The sequence below is a fragment of the Strigops habroptila genome, chromosome 4 (genome assembly GCF_004027225.2).
Source record: "Strigops habroptila isolate Jane chromosome 4, bStrHab1.2.pri, whole genome shotgun sequence".
Classification (NCBI taxonomy): Eukaryota; Metazoa; Chordata; class Aves; order Psittaciformes; family Psittacidae; genus Strigops; species Strigops habroptila.
The window spans coordinates 33,000,131-33,025,540 of record NC_046358.1 but is presented as its reverse complement, the minus strand read 5'-3'; the positions used below and the strand labels follow the sequence as shown (position 1 = coordinate 33,025,540).

At 39.5% G+C, this 25,410-nt stretch overlaps 1 protein-coding gene across 4 annotated transcripts in view; it reads right to left on the bottom strand.

Moving 5' to 3' along the window:
* Positions 1–18,508, bottom strand: part of SEL1L (SEL1L adaptor subunit of ERAD E3 ubiquitin ligase) — a 34,259-nt gene extending 15,751 nt beyond the window's left edge. For 3 of the 4 annotated variants that reach the window (XM_030482064.1, XM_030482065.1, XM_030482066.1), the window contains exons 1-11: positions 18,276–18,508; positions 11,032–11,069; positions 10,460–10,682; positions 6,641–6,808; positions 5,926–6,031; positions 4,363–4,525; positions 2,722–2,775; positions 2,563–2,622; positions 1,851–1,932; positions 1,373–1,527; positions 561–617 (exon numbers count right to left, since the gene is read on the bottom strand). In XM_030482064.1, coding sequence (XP_030337924.1) covers positions 561–617; positions 1,373–1,527; positions 1,851–1,932; positions 2,563–2,622; positions 2,722–2,775; positions 4,363–4,525; positions 5,926–6,031; positions 6,641–6,808; positions 10,460–10,682; positions 11,032–11,069; positions 18,276–18,348 — 1,179 coding nt within the window. In that variant the 5' untranslated portion in view covers positions 18,349–18,508. The remainder of the gene's footprint in view (positions 1–560; positions 618–1,372; positions 1,528–1,850; positions 1,933–2,562; positions 2,623–2,721; positions 2,776–4,362; positions 4,526–5,925; positions 6,032–6,640; positions 6,809–10,459; positions 10,683–11,031; positions 11,070–18,275) is intronic. The other variant, XM_030482063.1, reaches the window with a different exon arrangement.
* Between the last annotated feature and the right edge of the window lie 6,902 nt (positions 18,509–25,410).

Genomic DNA, 25,410 nt, shown 5'->3' with positions numbered 1-25,410 from the left:
TTTCTGGTCAGTAGCAGAGTTTGAAATAATTATCAGGACTGCACATCCTCACCTCTCCATTTTTTCAATACACACTTTAAGAAAAGGTTAGCTATTTTAACTTCTACAAGCAGTATGTAGGTTGGCCAACATCAGTGAAAGTTTTCCATGCACACTTAATATCCTTAGTATTGAAAGTTGCACTGTTTTGCCTACAGAAGCAAATTATTCTTGCAAATAAGGCTATGATTGCTAATGCACACACAATGCATCATGGAGATTCTACCACATGTGCAAAAGCTCAGCTGGTTTCAAGTAGTACTTGATGAAAACCTGGTCTTTGTTTCTGACTTCCTCATTTCTAAGATTATTAGTCTAAAATTGATTGTGTAAGAAAATCAGCTCCATGTATTAGTCACATAAAGATTGAGTTTTATTGAATGAATTTTATCAAACCGGAATACTGAAGTCATTAAATACCTTACAGTAGTACTTAAAACACTTTTGCTTCACTGTGGTCTCAGCTATACTTTTTCACTCTCCACCACGGGTAATATGCATGAGATATACAGAAAGGGTACCTGATGATTTTGCTCTACTCCTCTTCCACCATGTAAGTGCAGCTGTCCAAGGCCAACCTAAAAATAAATTTTACATTGCAAATAACTAAGTTTTCTTTAGGGACTTTCTTTTCCATTAACACAGATACCAGTGAGCTAATTAAATGCACAAAGACAGACAACATCAGACTTAAAGATGCCACAAAGTCTGAAGGCACAGATTTGCTTCAATAACTGCAGTAGAGCCCTATTTTTCCACATTAGCCTAAGCAGAAATTTAGCCTAGATAAAAGTGACATGACTGTTCCAGATACAAAATAATTATAGTTCATTTGAATTCTGCCTGCCTAATTCTTAAGTCATATATGAGCAACTTCAATTGTGACAATTTGCCTTTATTAGTGTCCCACCCTTCTGCATTATGTCTAGAAGAGGTCCAGCCTGCAGTATGCAGAAGTCATGCAAGAACAGGTACAGCAACAAATTGAGGTCCCCTGACAGAGCCTGTTCTTCCTCCACAACATCTAAAGCTATCCTTAAACTGGTCTGGCTGGTTTCTAGTGAAAGCCAAGATCCTTTTTCCTAAGATACTAAAGTTGTAATGTTTTGAATTTCTTTTCCACAAAAAAAAAAAAAAAATCCATATTCTGTCCAAGTTCTACCTTAAACACACTAAGGTGTAAGCTTCTTCTCATAGAAACTAAACAGGAAATAGCAAACAGGTTGATTTAGGAGGAAGAAAAAACTAAAGCTCCAATGACTTTCCATTTTCATAAAGCTGTTTCTGTAATTCTTGACAACCTCTGCATGTCACCAGGTGAACTTAATCTTACCTGTGCTTGTACATCTCCTTTCTCTGCTAAAAACTGGTAATACTGAATCAAGTCGTCTTCTAGCATCCCACTTGCCATTCCTGGATTTTCTACTTCATCTGCTAAGCGAATTCTCTGAACCACTGTGCCACCAGTCAAAGAAATGTCACTAGCAACTGGAAAACAAGTAAGAAATTTTCAGTTTTGTTCAATACAAATATTACACTCCTACTTAGTAAAACCAGATCTCTACAGAGCTTCAAACTGTTATATGGAAAGAATGAATTACTTTGATGTTCTCTAAGAATTAAAGACATTTCAATAGATAAGAGATTAAAATAGCATATCATGACTCAGAGCCAAACAGATAACTTGTTTAATAGCAGGAATTCTCTATTTTTATATTATTAGTGTTGATAGTACTTATAGTATCTTCTAGGTGAATGATACAAAAATACAGATAAAAGTCAAGAACATTAGCCTAGTAACAAGTTTTTACCATGATTAGCTACAAGTCGGTAGTGAGTGAGAGCAGATTCACAACTTGGAAGGACTCCTATCCCAACCCAGTACCGGTAACCCTAGACGGAAAATACAAAAATATGGGACTATTGGTTATTTGACAACATACTGCTTGCCAGGTTACAAACTTTTTTCACCTTACTTGAGCAAGATTTGATGATACAATAGGCAAAACAAAAGCCACAAGTCTGCATGAAAAGCAACTGACTGGTATAATTAAAGGTTAAGCATAGCCAATATACTTCAGATATTACTCAGGATAAACCAAATAAGCAGAATGATACTTATGGATGAAAAACTAAAGCCTTTTACTTACACATGTTGCACTTTATTGTCAAATCTCACAATACTAATTATATTAATATATAATTACATAAAAGATCTTTTGTAAAGATTTCTGGCTTTCACAGTTCTTATTAGCCTATAAGAATTAAAAGTCTGACACTTCTGCTTTAAGTCAAGAGATGCAAACATGGTCCATCTAAATTCATAGTGGCATACAGCTTAAAATGAGCAGACTATTCCTTAAGTTAACAAGGAATAACGGGAAAGATACTATTGCCCATGCAATGCAAGCATAATTATCTAACATCTGGACAGTGTATTCACATGAATGCAAATCTTACATTAAAAATTTAAGATTACAAGAAAGTTTGTGCATGTGTAAAGTTATTAACTATCTTACTTACTAAGATCATATGGGCGATCAGATTTCCTCCTAGAGCTCCAAAAGTGTAATACACCAGGGCCTTAAAACAAAAATCACTGGTTACTTAGATAACATCTGCCTCCAAGGTAAAATACAAGAGCACATGCTGAAGAGCACATGCTGAAGATTTCTATGTTACCTTAGCTTGACTAGAATTGACTCCTAGACCAGATGCATATAGAAATCCAAGAGCCTAGAAATAAAATAAAGTTTGTCAGCACATACTTTGAAACCAGTTTTCCTGGAATACTTAAGTATAAAGTCAAACAATGATTCAAAGCTGCAAAGAACATGCCAAGCTCTACCTTCACTTTGGTACCTCCTGCATCTAGTGCCTTTTCTGCCCCTTTTAAAACATTAAGTTTCTAAATTATGCAGTTGCCTATGACCCTAGCATAGAAGTCTTACAGTTTGATTTACTGTGTAACAGATCCTATGAATTTCGTATTTTGCATCTGTTCTGCCATGGGTTACTTGCATTTATGACTATAAGCAGTTAGAATGCACAGAGCTGTTTGGCTGAGGTTTTTTCACAAGCTATTTTTATTCTTAAAGTTTACATAATTACTGCTCTGTCTATAACACCTGTTACAGCTGTGTGGCTCAGAAAAGAAACTGGTAGCACAGAAGATAACAGTGTATATATAGAGGTGTTTATATTTCACAGTGTTCTAAGAATATTCCAGATAATTCTGAAAGCACACACACAAAACTAATCACCTCATGCAGACACTACTGAATTCTAGACCAATAAAAGTCAAGATCTTCATTAAGATATAAAATCTCTAGAGAAAACATGTTCCGGCTTCCTATGCTGAATCAGCACTCCAACATTAAACAGGAAACAGCAAGAGACTTGGTAGCCAAAGAGCTAAAAGAAACAGGATTAATTCCTAAAGAAGCTGACACTTCCAAATCAAAAGAGAACAATAAGTATATTCAGATATTGAGACATTAAAATTGATAACACCCACATTATATGACATTACATGTGTACAATTACATATGAACAATTCTATAATGTTCAAAGGCACACGGACAAAGGGAGTCCCATTCCACTAAACAGCTTTCAAGATTCCTAGGAGTTTATAACTTCCTAGATTATAAACTTGTGCATGTGTATATCGACTTATATCAAAGTCAAAGATAAAACTGCAGATGAAAAGCCACAACATCCCACACAAACCACAATAGAACACAGAGTTTCGGAGAAGATCTGTTGGCTGGAGTCACCTGTATCTACCCATTTTTTGACTTCTACACCCAACCTAGTCAGTGACAGAACAGATAAGAGATTAAATGAAAAAACTGCCATTATACTATATTACTGGCAGTGCTGTTTTTTTAAACTCAAAAGGGAAGAACTGTTTCCATATGTTTACACTGAGGGTGCAGGTGCCATTTGCTACTGCACCCTCAGTAATGCTAGCAGCATGCAGAAGCCAGGTAAAGCAGAACCATTTGGGGGACAATCTTTGAATCAAAGCAAGGCACTGGTGAAATTTTAAAAGGTAAAAGCAACGAGTAGTCAGGGTTAGGAAATGCTTAGTCAAGCATTAATAATATACAGTTTCCTGAATCAAGTGTTTTACATCAAGTTCTTGAACAGTTTAAAAAAGCAGCACTGTCTGCTGTCTTTTTTAGCCAGGCAACAGATACCACTTACTGTTGTCATTCTGTTTTGGATGCAAGAACGATCTATAAAATCACCTTAAAGTACCATCTATAAAACAATTTATAAACCTGTAAGAACTTCTGCAGAATCTAAGGACATACATACCATTTGTCCTTTAGGAGAACCTTCTTCTGTTAATTTTTCAAATAGTTCTTTTGATGACTGTATGTTCTGCTTTAGGTAATCCCCAAACAAGAAAGCATAAGACACTTTCTCCATTGCCTTGGTATGATTCATGTCAGCTGCTTTCAGAAGATATTGATACGCTCTTAAAAGAAAACAATTTCTTAGTCACTTTGAGGCAAAGAAGCGGATTCCATTCATAGACTTGAAGATTCTGGGAAGGTGTTTTATTCCTCTGTTTTAGCCTCTATTTTCTACAAATAGATCTACCTACAGTCCTCTGTTCCAGCTTCGAATTGTCAATCTATGCAACAACTCATATGATTTAGCTACTAGACAAACCAGATTTAAAGTTCACTCTACTCCTTATGTAAAGTGATTATGTTTTTGTAGCAAGAATTTTAAGTCTTGTGCTAGGTATCATGTAGGACTACTACTCCGAGAGCTTCACATCATGACAGAAAAAAGAAGTCTTAAAGTCTATGGAGTCTCTTTGATTTGTTGAGAACAAAATCATTCCAATGAAAACACTACAATGAGTATTGGGTGCAAGACAATTGTATAGATAATCAATTTTATGATGAAACAATTAAACTAACAATGAGAAAGCTCTCTGGAAACTCCGTGTTATTTCAGCCTTAGAACTTACAGTAGTGCTCTAAAGTAATTTCACAGCATCTGGTTTCGCAGCAATTTAAAAACTATAACTTTAAACGTCATAACACAGTACTGTCAAGCATGCTCATGGACCTCTGAGAGCATTCCAAGATTTTTCTTTACCACTGTTCTATTCTCAGACTTGTTTCCTCTCTTTAGAACAAGCTGAGGCACACCTGGTTCCTCACATAATTTCACCTTCTAAGAAAGGGTAAAGTGTTCAAGAGAACTAAGATCTAATATTGTTTTACAATTCCTACACTATTTTATATAATAGAATACCAGTCAGAGTCTAACAGATACTTGTCTCTGCCAAAATGTGATGGACAGCTTCTAGCTGTGCTTCAGTTTCCCTGATACTTGAAGTAGAAATACACTCCCTTATCTACATGAACAAGTTTAATATTGTAATAGTGCTCATGTAATAGTCAGCAGCCTGAAGTTACCACTTAGTGATGAAGTTGCCAACTTGAGTATCAGGGAGTTCTAAATTAACATAGCTATTCTTAATTATAGTGGTAAGCTGACAACCATTTCATCGGTTATTGGATATATACAGAGTAGAAAGTAAACAGACCAGAATGAACAGAATACTTGTTTCACTCCTTTTTTTATGTTTGTTTGTTTCATCTACAAGCATTAAGTCAATGTTTTGATGACATTCATTCTTCAGAAATTAGTCTTATACAATTTTTAGTGGATTCAGAGGAAAGCAGGGATAAATTTGTTTTTCTAAATACCCTGAAATTACTATTCATTTTCAGTACTAACACTGCATAGTTTGATCCAAGTCCAATAAAGGGCAACTCATTTAAGTTCTTTTCCAGTTAAGCCACAGTGACCAGCTATGGCATCCTTTTCTTGTTGAGGCGGAGAAGGTAGACTTACTCTTTCTTCTGAGCCTTTTTACTACTTTCATTAAGGATTTTCATTCCAGTCTGATAAACATCCTCAGCTTCTTGCATCTGCCTTCTCTTATTAGACTGCTCTTCAGCTAGAAAAGAAAAAAAAAACACAACACAAAACCCAACAAACCAGGTATCTTCAGAGCTCCAGTTACACAGCTGCGCTTTCTAAAGGGAAAATACAACCAGAAATATGTTTCTGAAGACCACTAAATGACCCAAGTGATTACAAATAGCTGTCTAAAGAAGGTGTGGTGGGTATCTTGGTAGACAGTTTCTTCTCACATGATATCTTCCATGTACAAGTTTGCTGTTAAAATATTCTTTTAATTGCTCTAAAGTGAGCTGTGCAAGGAAGAAAAAGTTTCCTCCTTCACGAGGACGTTTCTACAGAAGGGTTGCCTTCATGCAACAGATCAGTGCATACAGTGGGAAACATTGTCAATGTTTCCTATACTCTGACAGCCTCAGAAACTAAGAGTTTTATAGATGCCTCCACTGCAAGATTTCCCAAATAGTTTTGGGAAGTGGCATTTACATTATAATCTTCCATCATGAGAACTTTGCCTTTATAATTACTTGTATATCACAGTATAAAGTCTACATTAATATACGACAGGGACTTCTAGACTCTGAAATAAAGAACATAAAAAGAACTGAAACAAGTAAGGACTTGAACAAGACATCAAGTTACTTACTTTCACAGAAGCCCCACTTTTGATCTTTCTTGTAATCATAGGTTGTTGCACACCAAAGCCTGCCATCTTCCCTCCCATCTGCAGTGCACTCTGCATATTCCTTCTCCATGAACAAAAAGGGGAAGTGGCAAGGTTCACCATCTGCAGTGCCTCCAATAGCTGTCAAAACTGCAAATACACACTCAGGAATTAAGACTGATTTCCATTATTTCACAAATTGAAGTCACTTACTACATTTAGGAAAGCACTCATATGTTGTTTTAATTTCTGTAAATTGCATTTAATAAAGTTTTCAGTAAATTTCTGATTTACAAAAGCCTGAAAAAACAACTATTTTTCTGAATAGGACTTAAAATTACATTATTCTTATTTTTAATTAGGAAATGAAACAGAAGGTATAAGTTTCTTATATCCTTTAGTTCTAAGCAACAAAAATCAGAGAATGGTTAGGATTGGAAAGGACCTTAAGACCATCTAGTTTCAATCCCCCTGCCATGGGCAGGGACACCTCACACTAGAAAATACTTTAGTTTATACTGGGGAAGGCAAATCTGTTACATTTTTACTGCCTACCAAAATAAACAGCCCTTCGGTTCACTTTCTCTTCTCTGCACTCCCCTCCTGATGCAAAAGACTGCCCTTGAAGTGCATTCTAGTGCATATATACCTTTTAGCCCCAAGGTTTGACATAATCATGACAGAACCACTCACATTGCCAAATGTGACACTGAAAGTACTTGAATATCTGGAGGGAGTGCATTTTGTACATACAACTGTAAGACAAGACTTAAATGAAATCATGAGTCTAGTAATTTTCTATTGTTGCATATACTTACATTGATAACTTTATTTCACTTCGCCAATATATTTAAGTTGCATTCGAAATTACTTTGAACAGCATGATTTATTATTTCTTATGCACCGGAACTTCAAGGGTTACTGATTCCGACATTGGAATATTTTTAAATAAAATCAATCTTCTATAAAGACTAAGAATTATCTTCATTTTTTGATAATGAAATTATTTCAATTAGCCTTTTATAAAGGTTCTTCTCTTTCACTAAGATAAATCCAGCAGTTGGGTTCTGCTTCATTTGAAGACATTTGTGAAGTCATACAATTGAGAATTTCAATTATATGGTGTTTTTTCAAGTTAAGTTTGTAATTCTTGTGGTTATAGAGAAAGCTAGTTCTTTTTTCTAGGGTCTATAATCATGATGCCTACAGACCATACTAATTATAAAATTTCATGTTGATTTTTTGAAGCATAAGGAAGTCTCCAGGATTAGTTAGCCATCCAAATTGCTCTTCATAATTTGATTCCTTAGCAGATGTTTCACCACACCACTCCAAATTAATTACCCCATAACACAGAAGGAAAAATGTTATTTTCAGAAGCTGCATTCAAAAATAATGTGTCCAGATGCAATTAGCCTGGAATCAATTTACATATCTGTTAACCACAGAGATGCACAAACTCATGCTAAGTGTACATATAGCTACAACTGATGGGACTGCTTAAGACTATCATTTGAACAAACTCCAGGCCCAGGATTTTAACATTACTTGAGAACTTGAAGTTTTACTTGTATTGTTCAGTACCTTGTCTCTTGCATTGAAAGTAATAGAACATAAAACATTTATACAGTGCTCTGCATGAGAGTTAGCTGTACATTAAAGTTACGAAGTTGCTGTGCACCAGTCCTTCCCCTTACCTTTTTAAAGATTCTAAATTCAATCATAATGCTGTTTTGCCCCCCAGATAGTAACAATCCCTAAAGTGAAAGAGCAATGTAATCCCAGGATAAAATGCTTACAAGTTATTTTATCATGTACCTGAAGAATGATAAATACAAACTGAGGCAAATAATTTACTCAGAGAATAAATTACTTTTTGTCAAACTGAGTGTACAAGTATCAATTTACCGGTTTTAATATGTCTGAATAAATTATATGGTACTTTATCATTATATTTTGTCCTTATTTACTCACATCTCTTCTCACATTCTATGCTGCAGGAAACCCAAATATAGACTACTTTTAAGTACTGGTTACATTACTATAAGATTCCTTCAAATAGGAAAATAAACACAGCAGGAATTGTCAGCTCTGTATGAACTCGTGGTCACTTTTCAGCAAAAGCTGTCCATATAGAACTCTATTGTTACATAAACAAAAGACTAAAAACTAAACTAAAAAATACCACTTCCTATACACCCAAGACCTCCTCACTTAATCAGAAGAGAGTAGGACAGCTTCTTTCTTAGAAAGTTAAAAGCCCAAGTAGTACTAATTTAAAATTACTGAAGATTTTTTTCCTACTCAATTTCCTGCAAAATACATGTGGAAACTTGAAGAATACTTTTTTTTTTCTCTCCTGTGCAATCTCATGACCATACACAGGAGCCAAAATATTTAAAAAAAGCTTTATTCTCCCTTAATGCAGTCCTGCCACCAGGAGCTCATTCAAGAGATGCAACACACGTAGTTAAGCTAGATTCCTGTCTTGCTCAGTTAAAAAGTTTGCCAGTAAAGCTGCCCTTTCGCAGGTTTTCCCCCCCTACCAGAATACAAGTACTTTTCCTTCAGAAGGGCTTCTTAGATAAAATGAGTAATCCTTCCATCCACATCACTTATTTACTTCATAAGAGGTTCCAAAAGCTATGCAAGACTTTAAATTTGTGGTTTTTGAAAGTCACTTGCAGTACTTTGACAGGTATAGTTAAGAAGCATAGTTGCCAGGGAGCAAGAAATCTGGTTACATCTTTCTGTGTGAGATTAAAAGTATCTCAAAGTTTACTTTTGAAACAGACTGCACTAAGTATGTTGCTTAGCTCAGTTTGTGGCAGAAAGCTATTTAGTGGATTTTCTATACTTTTTTCTGTACAACACCATGCCTATCGACAGCAATAGTTAATCCTATTACTGAGTTTTGATGAACTGTATACTAGTTCTGGATTAGTAAGGATGGCTTATTACAAAACAGGCAGAGTTAGTATATAACAGAGCTCATTTCGTAACTCCTGCTTTCTTTTCACATTCAAATCTGAATTGAGAAGATAGACTAATATTACCATGTAATTATATTTTTTCAGTAAAGTTGAAGATTTGCATTTTATGAACAAGTGAAAAGGAAAAGTCTTTGATACGTAGGCTAGGGTACTCAACTGTGCCATTTAGTTATCACCTACTATTAACTGCATGTCAAAAAAATTGTATTAAGTTTATAGTTTTATTAGTAGTAAAGAAGAAATACTAGAATTTCCTGGGAATTTATACACAAGGACATAAGGTTTTACCTATATTTTAAAGTTTACTGAAGTCTACATGCAATTTAGATGTTGCCCTAAGGCTCCCAATGCTGTTCTAGGAAGCTTGTCTTTGCATCACTATTTGCTCCTTCTCCTCAACTGCCCCTCCAGGCAAACAGCCAGCAGGCTGAAACACTGATGCAACTTCTCCTTCTGTGGCTGGTCCATGTATACACAGCATAGTATGTGTACTTGAGTGCTATTTGAAGAAATCGGGGTTTTTTCCATTTGCTAGTTAAAGTTTTCCAACAAGATGGAAACAACAAGAATTATGGAAAACCATTTCAAATGCATCTAAAAATAACCACTCAGATTTCAGTCACAATATATTTGAAAACTTTCAGATATTATTTTCTAATGGAAAAGGCAGAAATGACCATTCCATTCCAGAAAGGTTAAGACACTAGTCATTTCATATGTTCAAAATTACTATTTGTGTTTATTCACATGCCAGAGTTACTCAGATGCATCCTTACTGCCACTTGTTCAAAAGTCTGTGAGTAATTACCTGGACTCTGCATTTCTGCTTCTTCCAAGTCTTTATTTAATAGATTTGACATTTCTAGAGAGTTCAATTCTTCCAGCGAATTTTCTTTTTCCTCCTCCTGACTGTGAAAGTTCTCTTCATCCTCCGATTGAGAGTCTGATTTCCCCGATTCGAGGAAGATCTGACCTGCTACCACTCGAGTTCCTGTGGAATGGTCCTTTACCTGGTCCTCTGCAGATAAAGTCTGAAGGAAAGCAGCCACATAATTTAGACAATTAGAAACTGACCAGCAGCTCGTGAAAACCCCACATTATTCTTCAAGATATTATTAACATACTAGAGTTTAAACAATAGCATAAAAAGTTGAGCTACCTCTATCAGCTCTCATTGAGTCTATACCTTTCAGTTCTTTGAAGAGAAAAAAAATTTTCAAGCATAACACAACATTAATTCTTATGATGCACAGAAGAAATTAATGAGACAGCAAGAGTTACACAACAGTTTACTATGGGAATCAAATCATAGTTCTCAATTTGAGACCTTTGCTCTCACTCCACATGAAAAACAGAATGACTAGAAACTTAATTCCTCACCTTTGACTCCAGTGATTCATCTTGATTTCCCTCTTCATCTAGAAGAGATGTCTTAAGTCAGTAAAAAGCTTTTCCATTAATTATTTTCTAAGGTTCTAAGATATTCTAATGTACTAAGTTGACTAATGCACTCCAGAAAGACCATATCAGTGTTGTCAGGAGGAATCAAATGTTTCACAGGTGATCCTCTTCTTCGTTAAGTTATGCCAACACAACTGTTTGTCCAACATTCGAAAAAAGTGTGGATTGGTTTTTGGTTTTTTTTTTTTTTTTTTAACCCAAATCAATCCTCTAGATTGCTACGCAGTCTCAATTATTCCAGTCCAACTAAACTACCTAAAGAAGTATGCATCAATTGAAAAGGGTCTATGGAATTTAAGGTTTTTAGTCACCAAATCAAATTTAAACAGCTTTGTTAGTGACCAGAAAGTTACATTAACACCTCCCTATTTAAGCACTGTTCTTTATAGAATAACAGTTCATTTTGCCTGTCCAGCATATTCAAACCTTTATATAGAGGTCTCTCTCCACAACTGTGAGAAACTAGATTGTCTTTAAGATACTGTTCAAGGGCTGCAAGCCTTGTTTAACTGTCATCTTTCTTATCTGAATGGGTTATGATATTTGATTAGAAAGACTGGAAAGAGAAGAAATGCTAAATAAAATAGGAATGCTATTAGGCAGAGACCTAAACGAACAGAGGTGAAAAGGAGGAAGAAGATAATGAGAAAAGCTTATTTATGACAGTTTTAGTACTGGTTTGCAGAATTGTGTTTCGTTTCCTTTGTTCCTGCAACTTAAATGGGCTACTCGCTGTGCTTCAAACAACGTGGTTCATACACATCTTGACTGAAAGCCTCTAAATTTATCACAGCTGAAACATGACTGTTCTCAGTCATCAGTATCTGATATTACCTCATTTAGATAAACAACCACCCACCTACACACATTTGAAAGAAGGTGCTACAGACCTCCCTCCCTTTGGTACACAACTCACTTAAACCAAAATAAAAGCTCAAATAGATAACTAAGCAAATCTGCCACTAACTCCTACTACATTTAGAAACCCCCTTCTGAGACTCTGGGACGTATAATGCCCTATAGCAGTGGTAAGACATTGGAAGGCTGGAGACCTGCACTGTGAATAGAAAAGGTACTTAAACTGATAGAAGTTAGTGCCCTGTACATGAAATACACCATTTAGTATGTTACAGTTAGCTATTAAAGACAAATACTGAATGCCAACAAAACTCTCAAAGTTTATAGAATTCTGCTTTCGATATGCATTTGGCAGCAAAGAAAAATTACATACTTTTAATCCTCATGCAAATAAAGTGACTTATCAGAGATAAATTATCTCTGAAGTGACAAACTACAGACATGACACTATCAGTACATGTTCTGAAGACTATTACTATAACAGTGCAACTGCATGTATTTGCAACGAAAGGGCTAATCTTGGAAGCCAGGTTCCAGAAAGTGATTTCCACATTGTTATTTGAAACATAACCTTTGATTAGAACAAGTAAAAAGATGAGAATCAACTTCAAGCTATAACAGCATAATAAAAATCAAGAAGAAATGCAAAGACAAGTGAAGCTGCAAAACTAAGGTGATGAGTTTGATAGTGCAACTGAGACAAACAGATGATATTCTGTTGAACATACTGAAGAGGATGTAAAGCTCAAAAAGTTTGACTGCTGGCAGACACAGGACTAAAAAGTATCTAGAACAGATGATGTTGGTAAGCAGCTGCAACCTACAGGTTCAAAAATGAAAGCATGTAGAGCCCTTCAGAAAAACTAGTGGAGACAGCAAAGGTCACTCCAGATGAAACAGGCCCTGCAAGCAGCAACCAAGACAGCATAAGAACACATGCCAATTTGGAAAAAACACCAAAAGAAGCATAAGGGAAAAACAAGGGAAAAAGAGCTGCATTTTTGGCAGAGACCACAGTGCTTATCAGTTTGAGAAATCTAACTGATAAGGCTGAATGTAGTAAGTCATAGGAAGTTCTATTACTGAACTTCAACATTTCAGATCACCATGTAACAGTTGCTTTTTAAATACAGTACAAGTACATATGCATTTAGGATATTTGCTGGTCCTTTGCATTTTGAAATCATGAGACAAATTCAAGTTTACCATGTTTCCCACAAACTACATTCTACTATCCTAAAACCAAATGCCACCCCTACAACTTCAAACTCCAGAGCCTGTCAAGAGATTCAAAAAAGCTTCTGGATTAGGGGAAAACTAAACCAGGGTTAACCTACTCAGTAGCTTGTATGCTACTATTAATATATACAAAGCACTTATACAATACCTGTTACTGCAGTAACAAACATCATGTTATTTTTAACAGCTATACCAGCTAAAGTGATTGGTTTGGTCTGCTTAAAATCAGCCTACATACCTGACCACACTAGACCATTCTAACTTTTTGGTAAAGGCTTTATTAACTGATTTCAATTTGTGGAAGGTTGACTTTACAAGAAATGACCACACAAGGTCAAAAATAAAGAGGGTGTACCATCTATGCACACTTACGAAGGAACAATTTTATTGTAACCTCATATGCAGAGCAAAAAATTTACTAAATTGAAAGGTAAGAGACATCTGTGCAACATAAGGTAGAGCTCATTAAATGCTTGCTCTTCCTCCTTGAAAATAAATAAACCTATTTCATTTCTGTTGCATCATTTAAACTCTCTTTGAAGGAGCCAGCTTTGTTCCTAAGAAGTTGTACTTGAAGAACTGTTTCCAAAACAGTGGTTCCAAAACAGCACTAAAGCAACAACAAAATATTAGTTTAACTCTTCTCAGCTCTGGGACTTCCTTCTAAGTTAGGCAGATGAGGTTGCAGTGATGACAGATAATATGACTAGAGGAGGGATCATTTACAGCCTTGTTATTCTGCAGAAGTGCTGACTAATACACACCCGCTACTCATAGAAGTGTGTGTACTTCTAAGAAACAGTTAAGAAAACTGTTCTGAAAGCGTTAATGAAAGGTCTATGGAAGGTCACAGTTTGACCTAGGAACAGTTTACTAGTCAAGGCTCAACTACTGAACAAAGTCACAGATGTTATGTTTGTACACCTGCTTCAGAGATTAAAGCTGATAGTTTAGTTTGGTTTTCCACAGTTACCTTAAAAATAGTAACTTTTTTTTTTTTTTAAATTGTGTCTATTACCAAGGCTGCCTAATTCTATAAACCTCTTCTGAAAAGGCCAATTGGAAATTAATCCTACCATTTGCTAAATGAATTAAGGAGATGCAATAATACATTAAAAGCAAAAGCAGGCAAAAATATTTGTGGCTGAAACAGGCAGCTGCCAGCGCTGTACAGAATGCTTCACTTACAGTGCTGAGCTGTAGACACTGCTGGGTGCTCTCATGCCCACCTGGGACTCTAGAGCACTCCACAGAGCTAAACACTTGTTTCAGCCATCCACCACTTCATATATATTTAAAATCAGCTTTAAAATTTATTCATTTTTCCTCAATTAGAAATACCAGTGTTCAGTCTATTTAAATATAGCAAAAGTACTCTGGCAGCCTATGCTAGATAGAAAGATCCCACCATATGCTGGATAAAGATCCTATCATTTTGTGAGAATTACCATTTTGAAAAGAGCACTATGGAGAGAGGGGTAGAAACAAGAGCTACACAGTGTGATTCAGCAAGAATGTCATTCACTTGAGGGAGTCCAACAGTTCCAAAGTTTTGCTGTATTAGAAGAACAAATCAACTGACAGTCTATAAAGCTAAAGGACTGCTACTACCAGACAAGAAATACTATTAGTTTCAATGTTAAAATGGTCACTCACCTTTGGAAAATAGTCACAAAGTCTTTAAGTGGAAGCTGCTGGCAATCTCCCAAAGTTCTGATGAATGCCCTAACTATCACTGTAGTCAGTTTCCTTCCAGTTTTTGCCAATCTCTTCAAACTTCAAACACTATCACAACAAAGCAACTGGTAAGAGTCTGAAGTGATGTACATCCCAGTGGGTGCACTAACCAATCCACTGGGGTGCAGGAAGAAAATACTTTTTGTACCACTAATTAATAAAAACTTCTCTTAATAGAGTGTTTATTTCACCTTTATCTCACTGTTTTTTTCATTTCTGTTTTTGTGCATGTTTTATGATATACATAATACATTAGTACAGTAGTACACACAATTTTTTTAGTAAGTTAAACATTGAAGATGCACACTCAATTTTTTTTTTTATTACTGAGAGGGGTACATGAACAAAAAAGGTTTGGCTACAATGGCTTTAGAGTATCCATCAGAGATATTTTTGTGGTACTTTTAGTTATTTCTTTCAGTGTTCCTTTTGTGAAACTGACTAGTCGGACTTCGAAAGAGAATGCAAACCCTGCTTATCTTATTCCTGCAGGAAAAAAGGAAATCTTAAGAAAAATATTACCTGAGATTGTTTCTCATGACGTTTTCAATTTAAATTCAGTACAGAAACAGACTCCATAGCACAGATGCTATTCCTATTATGTGCACCTCTAAAACATGCAGTGAGTTAAGCAAAATCCTTAAGTGGCATCTATTCGGCAAGACTAATTTCAAATATCCTTGGCAGCAAGCAAATTGTTCCCAGCTACAATCTGTGCAGTGTATTCATTTTAGTGCAACTTCATCTTTAAGATATAGGTCAACCCTCACACTGAATACAAATCTTTTTTCCAGTCTCTTTGCAATTGCTGGATAACTATTTACAAAACTTACTCTCAAGCAGTTTCTCTGTAGGAACCGAGATTGTCCACCTGGCAACAAGTTTAGCGAACATGTTCCATTTAGGCAAGTGAAATCAGAAGGGTCAGGGAAAGCCATTGAGCTGTGTCTTTCGAGAGACTAGGTACAGAGCTTCCTACAAGTATGTGACTGCCCATTTGTCCTACCAGTTAATGACACAGTATGAAAACCTCTGCTTATCACTGAAGTTAACGTTGGAAGGTGAAGGATAGTCAGAGCATGAGTCACTTCTGCTTTCTTCAGGCAGAATGACAGAATTTCTACCACTTAGTCTGAGAAAAAGGGGGAAAAATAAAAAAGAATCAGCAACCAGAAAAAAATTAGAAGATTTTTTCAATGTTCTTAATGAACAATCAACAGAAGCAGCAGAAGACCGTTGCCACTGTGATAAGCAGAAGACAGGCAGCTTCATCCGAACACGAAGAGTCACTAGTTTTTTAGCTGCTTTTGACAACTGCCCATAGACTCCTTAATATTCTTTCCCCATGCCCCAATGTGCAACTTCTGTATAATCTGTATTAATGTTATAATTTTAAAATACAGTGCCCATTTCTTTTGGCCTGAGTTTCCTTGCATTCACCTCAAGTTCTCAAAAAATTGATTTAAGCAAAGTTTATGAGTACAGAATTAGGGTTTAAAGCTATAGTTAAAAGACCCGCTATTAAAAAAAAAAAAAATCCTCATTAAAAAACATCTTCTGAAGTCAGGAAATGTAATACTTGAACCATTTTCACTCATCCTTCTTAAAACCCCTCCCTTCAATGTACTCACATTCTAGATGACTGTTTCCAGACCAGACGTTAGGAATGAACAAGCGTTCAAGAAAGCATTTAACACACAGTCTCTAAGCTTGTACCACACTGGAGAAAGTGGTTGTGTTACTGTAGGAAACCAAGACACGGATGGTGTGATGACTTATTTTCTTTCAGAATGATTCTTGACAAAAATTTGAGCAAGAAAGATCTTCTATTACAATTTGCTGCCAAAAGCTGGACTCTGTACAACTTCTCCTAATTAATTCTGGCTATTAATCAACAGTTTACCCCACAATAGTGATTTAAGTTTGGCAACAGCTCCTGATCCTTCAAATACTGTGCCATGTGCTTTCTTGGGCCTACTAATTGTGATTAGTTCAACTGATTCTAAACAGACGGTTTTGAAAGGCTGAATTAAGTTATCAGAACTTCATATTCACAAACACAGTTTTGTGACACTGGACAGTCAAAAGAAGAACTGCACAGCATATATGCACACCTGAACAGCCCTTAATTCTGTCACCTAACATCCACACTTCCATGTACAAAGCAGATGATTCATCCAATATGGACAGTCTCATCTCACCTTAGCTTTTTTCTTTATATACACTATCTGTGAGAACATGCCATTAGAAGTCTGGGTACATCTCTCTGGCTTCACAGAACTCTTATGTATCTTCTCCACACCTTGCCAAGAGTCCTGCTGGCTTGTAACAATATCTACAAAGCTCATATAACTGTGCTTGATATCTGAACTACATTATCTGAATCTGAACTACAGTAACAAAACTTCAAATTTCAACTTCCTAGTAATGAACCCCAAACCATAGAACGTGGCTCTAGAGAAAGCTTTCAGTTACTTTCCTGAAATACCACTGACATCCTAAAAGCACATCCCCAGGAGCAGTGGATAAGGCTGTCTATTAAAGGAGTGCTTTCTAGCTTTAGAAACACTGTATAAATAAATGCATTGCACATTCCCCCCACCCGCCCGTGGTGGAAAGAAGGGTGTGGGAGGCAGAAACCCCAGGAAAGGAAGTAGGTGACAACACATGAGAAGCATACAAAAGCCATGCTGCATAACAACAAAAGAAACTGGAAAAAAGGTTTTATTGCGACATAATGCAGGCCCCAGAAATGCTCTCTCTATATATGTGTGAGAAAACTGTTCTGATAGCATTAACATCAGCATTGTTAGCTCCTCATCAAGAAAATGCGTACTAGGAAGGAAAAAAAAAAAAGTCTCATTCTAGTTTTGAACAGAGCAGACATTACAAAGTAGGCTTCTAATGAGCTGTTTAAAGGCAGAAGCCAAGCCAAACAAAACATTCACACCCAGCAGGCCTACCGAACAGCCCCCGGAGAACAGCAGGCACAAGGTGAGCAATGGGCCCGCCGCCCCCCGCGAGCCCGGCTACTCGCGGCCAGGCAGCTGACAGGAGCCCAGCTCCCTTCCTGCCTCGCCCCTCCCACCCCTCCGCCGCTTTAGCGCCCCGGCCAGGACAGAGCTGCCCCCTCACACCCCAAAGCCCCCACGAGGACACAGGGGATCCTCCCCCGCTGCCACCGCTTCCGCGCCCCAGCGGCGGCACCAGGACCCCCACAGACCGCACGGCAGCGCGCACGCCGCTCCCCCGCTGCAGGCCACGGGGGGCGAGGCCGCCGCAGTGCCCAGGCCGAGCGGGACGCGGAAAGCCGGAACCGCGGTACTCACCGGCCGCGGCCAGTCCTGCGGCCCAGAGCACCGCGAGGCACAGCAGCAGCGCGAGCCGCGCCCGGTGCCCCATCCCGCCGGGCTCCTGAGGGGCCGCCGCCGCCGAGGGGCCCTGACTCCGGCCGCCTCGCCCCGCCCACTGCCCCGCCACCACCAATCTGCCGGCCGCGCTGACGAACAACTCCCGACTGCGGGCAGCAGTACACGCACTCCGCCGGGAAACGGCTTGCTCTACATGGCCCACTCCGATTGGCTCGGGGAAGTAATGGATCGCCGGTCACGCCCTCTTATTGGCCAATGCCATCAGAAAAAGAAAACACGTCCGTCAGCGAGCATCTGCTACGTAAGAAAGCTCTTTCAAAACGGCGGCTTCCATTGGCTCGCATGACCGCTCCTACAATACCCACAGCGCCTTGCGAAGGGCACGGCGCTGCCGGTGATCTAGGGGCCGCTGGGGTCCGCAGGCGGGGCAAGGGACTACGTCACCCACAACTCCCCGCGCCGAACTTCGAGGCTGGCGGCAGAGCCGGGCGGAACGCTGTGGTCTGGTGGCGGCTCCGCTCTTCCGATGGGGAGCGGGGCCCATCCCGCAGGCGCCGGACAGGAACTAAGCGGCCTTTCGTGGCTGTGGGAAGCACGGGGGTCGGGCAGCGGTGAGGGGAGAGGGCGGTGAGAGCCGGACAGCGCCATAAGCCACAAGTTTGGGTGCCTGGGGTCAGAGGAGGGGGAACACTGCAGGCACACGGTAAGCGCCTGCGGGACCGACCTTCCTCTGCTCTGGGCTGGTTGTAGGACTGGAAACACAGAGCGAAACTGGAGCCAGGACCGTAGCTCCAGCCGCTTTTCCAGGGCATCTGCAAAGGGAATTTGAAGGTTTAGCTTAATTTGCTGAGTTCTTATTTCTCTTACAACGTTTTTATCCTCTATCATTAGGCTTCTATGTCAACCTTTTTTTTCCCCCTGCAGTGGAAAACTATGGTTTATGACTTCAGTTTGCAACTATCAGACGAGAATCCCAGAACACACTTGCTTGATTAGATGTATGGGAGCCAGCAGTGCATTAAACGCCTGCCTAAACCGGCACAGCTGAAGCATGTGAGATCCAAAGTGTGTCATCGGTTGAACTTTACCTTCAGAAAGGTGCCAGCTCCGGTAGGGGATTGAGGACCGTGGGTACAACTCTAGTTCTCCTAAGAATCACATCTCTGACAGCGTTCAAGGCCAGGTTGGATGGGGCTTTGAGCAACCTGGTTTAGTGGAAGGTGTCCCTGCCCATGGCAGGGGGGTGGAACTAGATGATCTTTAAGGTCCCTTTCATCCCAAGTCATTCAATGATTCTGTGATGGCATGATCTTTCTGTAGGTCAAGTAAACAACAAATTATGAAGGGGTGGCAGTGTCTGAACCTGTAGTGGAGTGAAAGGTGACTGGGCAGTAAATGTTACTGTGTAACTGGACCATGCTATTGCACAAAGCTGTGCTGAATTATAAAGTGGATTTTCCTCACACTGTCTGAATAGCGTGAAGCGATCTTATCCTTGCCACGCTAGAGCCGGGGCTCTGCGGGGCGGGAGCAGCCACGCCACCAGCGTCCGTATTTCTGCTGTGGGATGGGTGGCAGCGGCGGGATCCGAGGGACACGCATTCCCACTGGCGCTGGCTGAGGGGTTTTCTGCCAGGAGGCGTCTGAACGGTGTCTGAATGCCTCGGTCAAGTCTCACAAGTAGTTCTGATCCTAATCGGGAGAACGCTTAAGTACCAGTAAGCTTTCCTAGCTACCGTAGAGCTGTAACGGCGCCGCCAGCTGAGGCAGCCCGGGCTGCGCTGCGGCAGCGTGGCCTGAAGGGGCTTCCCCAGGGCGCTGCCCTGCCCTGGGGCCAGTTTAACCTCTGCCGCGCTCAGCATAACCGTGTCCAAGCCCGCCTCTTCCTGAACGCCGCTGCCCACCGCGGACCGGAGGGCCCGGGAAGGGCCGCGGTGCCGCCCGCAGCGGGGCAGGAGGCCCTGCCGCACACAGGGCGCTAGGGGGAAAGCATGGGGTGGGTGTTGGTGTGTGCGCGGCCAGGGCTGGGGCGGTGCAGGATGTCTCGGCGCTGCCGCAGCTCTGCAGCGGTAGCCGGGTTGTTGTGATTGAGAGCTGTTAGGTGCTGGGTTGAGCTGCGCAAAGCCCTCCGGGTGCTCCTCCTTTCCCCCCCCAGTCTGAGCTTTCTTTCCCATAACCCCGCTCAGGTGGTAGCCACCACCAGCAGACGTAATGGATGTGTCTGGGTGTGATGGTTGCATCAGGCTCAAAGTGGGTTCAGGGGAGACACCACCACAATAGCTAAAGGCTAATTTGAGCAACGCGCCCCCTAACCACAGTGCTGGTTAAGGTCAGGCTCAAGCCCAGTTTGGAAGAAACTAACATCTCTAGTTAGTGTACAAGTATGACTATAAGTTAATTTCCTTACTCCATAAACAGTGGTTAGCCCAGTGCCCATTGGGCTCTTCTACATGGCAGGAGGCCGTATGCCAGGATCTTCTCTTGGGTAGGGACACCTCTCAAGGTTACTCCTCGAGGCTGAGAGATTCCTTATTGCATCAGATGCCCGGTAAGTGCTAAATGTAGAAATCTTAGCTAAGTGATATAATGGGTTGATTGCGCACACACAATCTTTTAGACATAAGCTGTTGACTAAGTTTGGGACTAAGTCTGGATCAGCTGCACTTAAACTTCCCTCTGAGAAGGAGTTTAGAATGCAAGGGGGTCCTTTCTGAACCTCATGAGAACAGGAGGGTTTCCCTGGCAGTTTTGATTGACCCTGTCCTCTATGCAGCAAATAGTCAAGTGTAATTGCCATTGAATCTTGTTAAAACTGCCCCATTTACTATCAGACTTTGTTAAATTGTTGTTTTACATCTATAATCATATCACTACTTCTCTCTTGCAAGTGAAGTGTGTCAACTCTATCCACAACCAGGTGTTCAGGACTTGAGGGAATGAATTTGTTCTCAGCCTGATCACATCAGCCCTTCTGTGAGCAGGGGTTCGGCTAGGTCACCTCCAGAGATTGCTTCTAACCAAATTTATTCTACATCTAAAGCTGGGGGGAAGAGGATGGTGTTAAGTGAAATGGAAGAACAAGAGGAGAAATATAACAGTGCAATGGTTTTAGGTTTTTTGGGGTGTTTTTTTTCTGAATTCATTAATTGCCTTCCAAATAAAAAAATCAGATAATATTGCAGACTGAGTTAGTTCAAATTAATTTAGTATGTGCTGTACTCCAAGAGTGTGGTAAATTTGTTGCTGCCTTTCCATTTATGTGTGCAGCAGCCATAAAATTCCCATTACTTTTCGTAATAAGTTTTACATCGTCTCCTATGAAGGTTTGGATGGAAGCTGGTTTTTGCTGTGTTCCTCCTCTCTATTCTATGCCAGAATGTCCAAGTGACCAGACAAATCTTAAGGGCTCAAACTGCATGCTTTGTGTTTTAGTTATACTTAAGTGTAATTTCTCAAAGAGTTATCTAAATTTTCAAGAGATTTTTGAATTGGACCTATTTAAATACTGCCTAGTATTTATACGGCATGATGTAGTATTAGTCATTCTCTGGGTAGGAGAATGAAAGTATGTGAGTTACATTTTGAGTAGTTTAGTGATACGCATGATAACTTTCAGAGTATTTCTTATGCTTGCCTTCTGCCTCTGTAATTTGATCACACAACTTTCTCCTTTGCTTTTTACTTTGTGAAAACTTTTTTGTATGACTTCTTATTTTTTAAATGTAAAACCGCAGAAGTGGGAGAAGTATGAAACCTGGTACATCTTGAAGAGCTAGTTCTCAATAATCATACTTGAAGAATGTTCTCAGAGTTTTTTCAGCTTGCTCGGAAAAAATGAAAAGCAGCAAGCTTCAGCCACCTCTCAGGGAAGATTTCTGTCCCAAAATACACTAGCTTTCTGACAGATTTTTCTAACGAAAAGAACACATTAAAAAAAGAAAAAAAAATTTATTGTTTTATTAGAATGCAAAATATATAGATTTTTTAATTATCATCATAGCTTTTTAGTTTCTTTTGTGTTTTGGTTTTTTTTTTTCATTGTTTTGCTGTGTTTTTTAATGTTTCTGGACACTTATTTCTGAGGAGAAATTACAAGGAGAATAGTATTCCTAAATCTCATGTTCATGTATTCAAGGCTGTAGGAGGGTTATGATTCTAGCAAGACCCATATGCAAAGTAAGAGATGCAATACAAGTGTTAATTAAGCAACCTGAGGGAGAAAAGGTGAAAATTACCAAGCTTAGTATCACCTGGTCTGTGATAATCAAGTGCCCTGTTACAGGGAATGAGGGGAAGAGAAGCAGTAATAGAGAAAGAAAGGAACATTCTTCTACTTCATGTTAGAAAGTAAGTTGTTGGCATGGCTTTTGTGAGAACTCCAGTCAAGAGGAACAAGGAGGTAGCTCTAAGAGCTGTCAGCTACTCTAGACCAGGAACAAATTGTAGAGGTACAATCTGTAATTAGCCAACATTGTGAACTACTGGCATTCACATAAACAGAAATGCAAATAGCTCAGTCCTGTTTCTCCTTGCCAGCTGTGAAGGTTTGAAGCTCATTAGTGAAAACATCAGCCCTTGCTCTCTAGCTTCCCAAACACATCCACAGATCTCACTAATATCAGTGTGGGCTCTGATATCTATGCCTGGACCCTTGGCCCTTACCCAGCATGCAGGGCCTTCTCTACTTACCAGGTAGGCTTGATGTTCATTAGCAAAACAGATGCACGCACTCATGCACTGTTCTCACAGGCACCCCTTGCTCATGCAACCCTCAAATATTAGATCACTAGGTGGGTGATCTAATGACCATGCATGGGCCCTGTGTCCTTTACCTGGTTACTGACTTAGACCCAGAGTCTTTCCAGATAGCTTTTACTGGCTAGTCCAGCTTAAGGTTTGCTAGCAAATTATGTGTATGTGTACACATGCATGCACACATGTGTACACACAATTAAATTCCCAAGAGAAATACAGTGTGGTCTCTCCTGCTGCTGTACATGGATTTATGGGCCCTGTGAGCCACAATCCTTGTTCCATTTGCTGGCACTTAGATCCCAGCAGCACACACCCCACTCCCAATGGTGTGTGGTCCCTTCTCCAGCTGCTGACACCAAGATCTCTGTTGTATTCTGGTGTCTCTGTTGGTGGCACCTGGATCTACAGGCCTGGTGACCCATGGTCTGCTTTCCAGCTGCTGGCAGTTGGACATTGTAGCACTTTCATAGGATAGAGTGAGATGACAGAGCAAAGTCAGTAACAGGATTTAATAAGAAGATAGGATACACTGTGTTGATCAGGTGTAGGGCTCAGACAAGTGTCCCATGTTTGTTCTTTGCTACCCATTCTTATCCCTCACTTTCCTTGCCTTTTTCACTTCCCTTGAAGATTCCATAATTTTTACATAATCCCACAAGCTCTTTCTATTATTCCATGTTTTTGGTACACTCCACAAAATCCCTTAAAAATCTCATTTAACTCTTTATTCCACCACCCCACCCCAGCTATGCTTGAGTAGTTCCTTTTAATAGCCCATCAATCAATGACTGAAGAGTTCTGGACTTTGTCTACCTCATTACCTGGTCTTTAGTGCTTGTGTGTCTGTTTGCTTTATTGCCTTCCTTGTTGCTTGTTATTTCTATTACACTTAATAGTCCTTAACCAGATCGCTTAATGAACCAGATGCTCTTATGTTCTATGTACTTTTACGGTGGCATAGAGAAAAAACTCTAAGGTCTTAGAATCATGCTGCTTTTTGTATTGGTTCTGGTTTTACCTCGGCTATTGAGTTACTGCTGTCACTTGCATATTTTAGTGCTCATTTTCTCAAGGGAAGAGCTCCAGTTATCTTCAGGGAGTTTTCCTATAGGATTTAATGAAACCTGAGTGTTACATGCTTACTGCAGTTATAATGTTACAGTTCCACAGTCCCAGGGGCATACGTTACTTACTTGTATAGATTTCTTATGTCTCTGAGTTGTGCTAAGAGCTTCATCTCTCTGCCTAGTGTGGAAACCTTCTGGCAAGGACAGTTGGTGTGCTTGCACTAAAAATACATTGGCTGTGTGGTCAAGGTCCTGTCCTTAGATGACAATCAATAGCAAACACAGTGTGTTAAAGCGTACACAAAGCATAATTTAGAGATTGTGTGGTGATATCAGGCTAATCTTTTGTACAAGTTTGGTGAAAACACAGCATTTGTAATTTGAAAAACATTGTAATTATTGAAGTAATGCTGTGTAAAATCAGTAGAATTCTGTTCTAGCCCCTAAATTTCAGAAGCTGGACAAAATGAGGAAAAATAATTTTATTTAGAAGAAACATAGCATGACAGTTAAGGGTCTATAATGGAAATTGCAAGAGGTAGTCTGTTCCCTTTTATGTACTGCTGCACATACATGCGAATTTAGGCATATTTGAGTGTCTTTGACATGATTTTCTGAGACATGTCTCATTAGATGCAGTGCAGATGCAGAAGGAAATTAAAACTAATGCTGTCTGCAACCTAAAAATTTCATACACTTTGCACTTATGGATGTAGCAGTGTTGATTGTATTGAGCAATTTCTTGAGTAACGTGAATTACTTTAACGTTAGAAAAGCTCAGAGGGACTGAAAGCCTTCAAGGTAAAATAGGACAAGATAACTAGTGCAGTACAGAGATAGATTCAGGGGTAAGTAGGACTTGATAGGTAAGCAATGTTTTTCTTTCAAGCTGGTGAGCCATCGTCTTGAAACTTTCTGTGCTGACTGCAGGCCCTGGCCCAAATCAAGAGCTCTGCTAGGTGATCAGGTGAGCAGGCAAAGATGCTCACAGGATACTCATGGGAGTAGGGTTAGGAATTAACTGGGAAACATCCCCAGAGTTGTGATTCTGGGGGCAACACAAAGCCAGGTGAAGAAGAGTGCACCTCTGAGAAGGTTGTATTTTGCTGCAGTGACTGTACCCTAGCCTTCTGTGACCTCTTGGGTACCTGATTTGTGTTTACATTGTGGCAATGCTGTTATTTCTGGGACTTTTTCAGTTAGCTGATATGGTTATTTACTATTCATAAGGCTTTGCTTAGAAAATCCGAGTCACTCAGCTGGAAAAACAG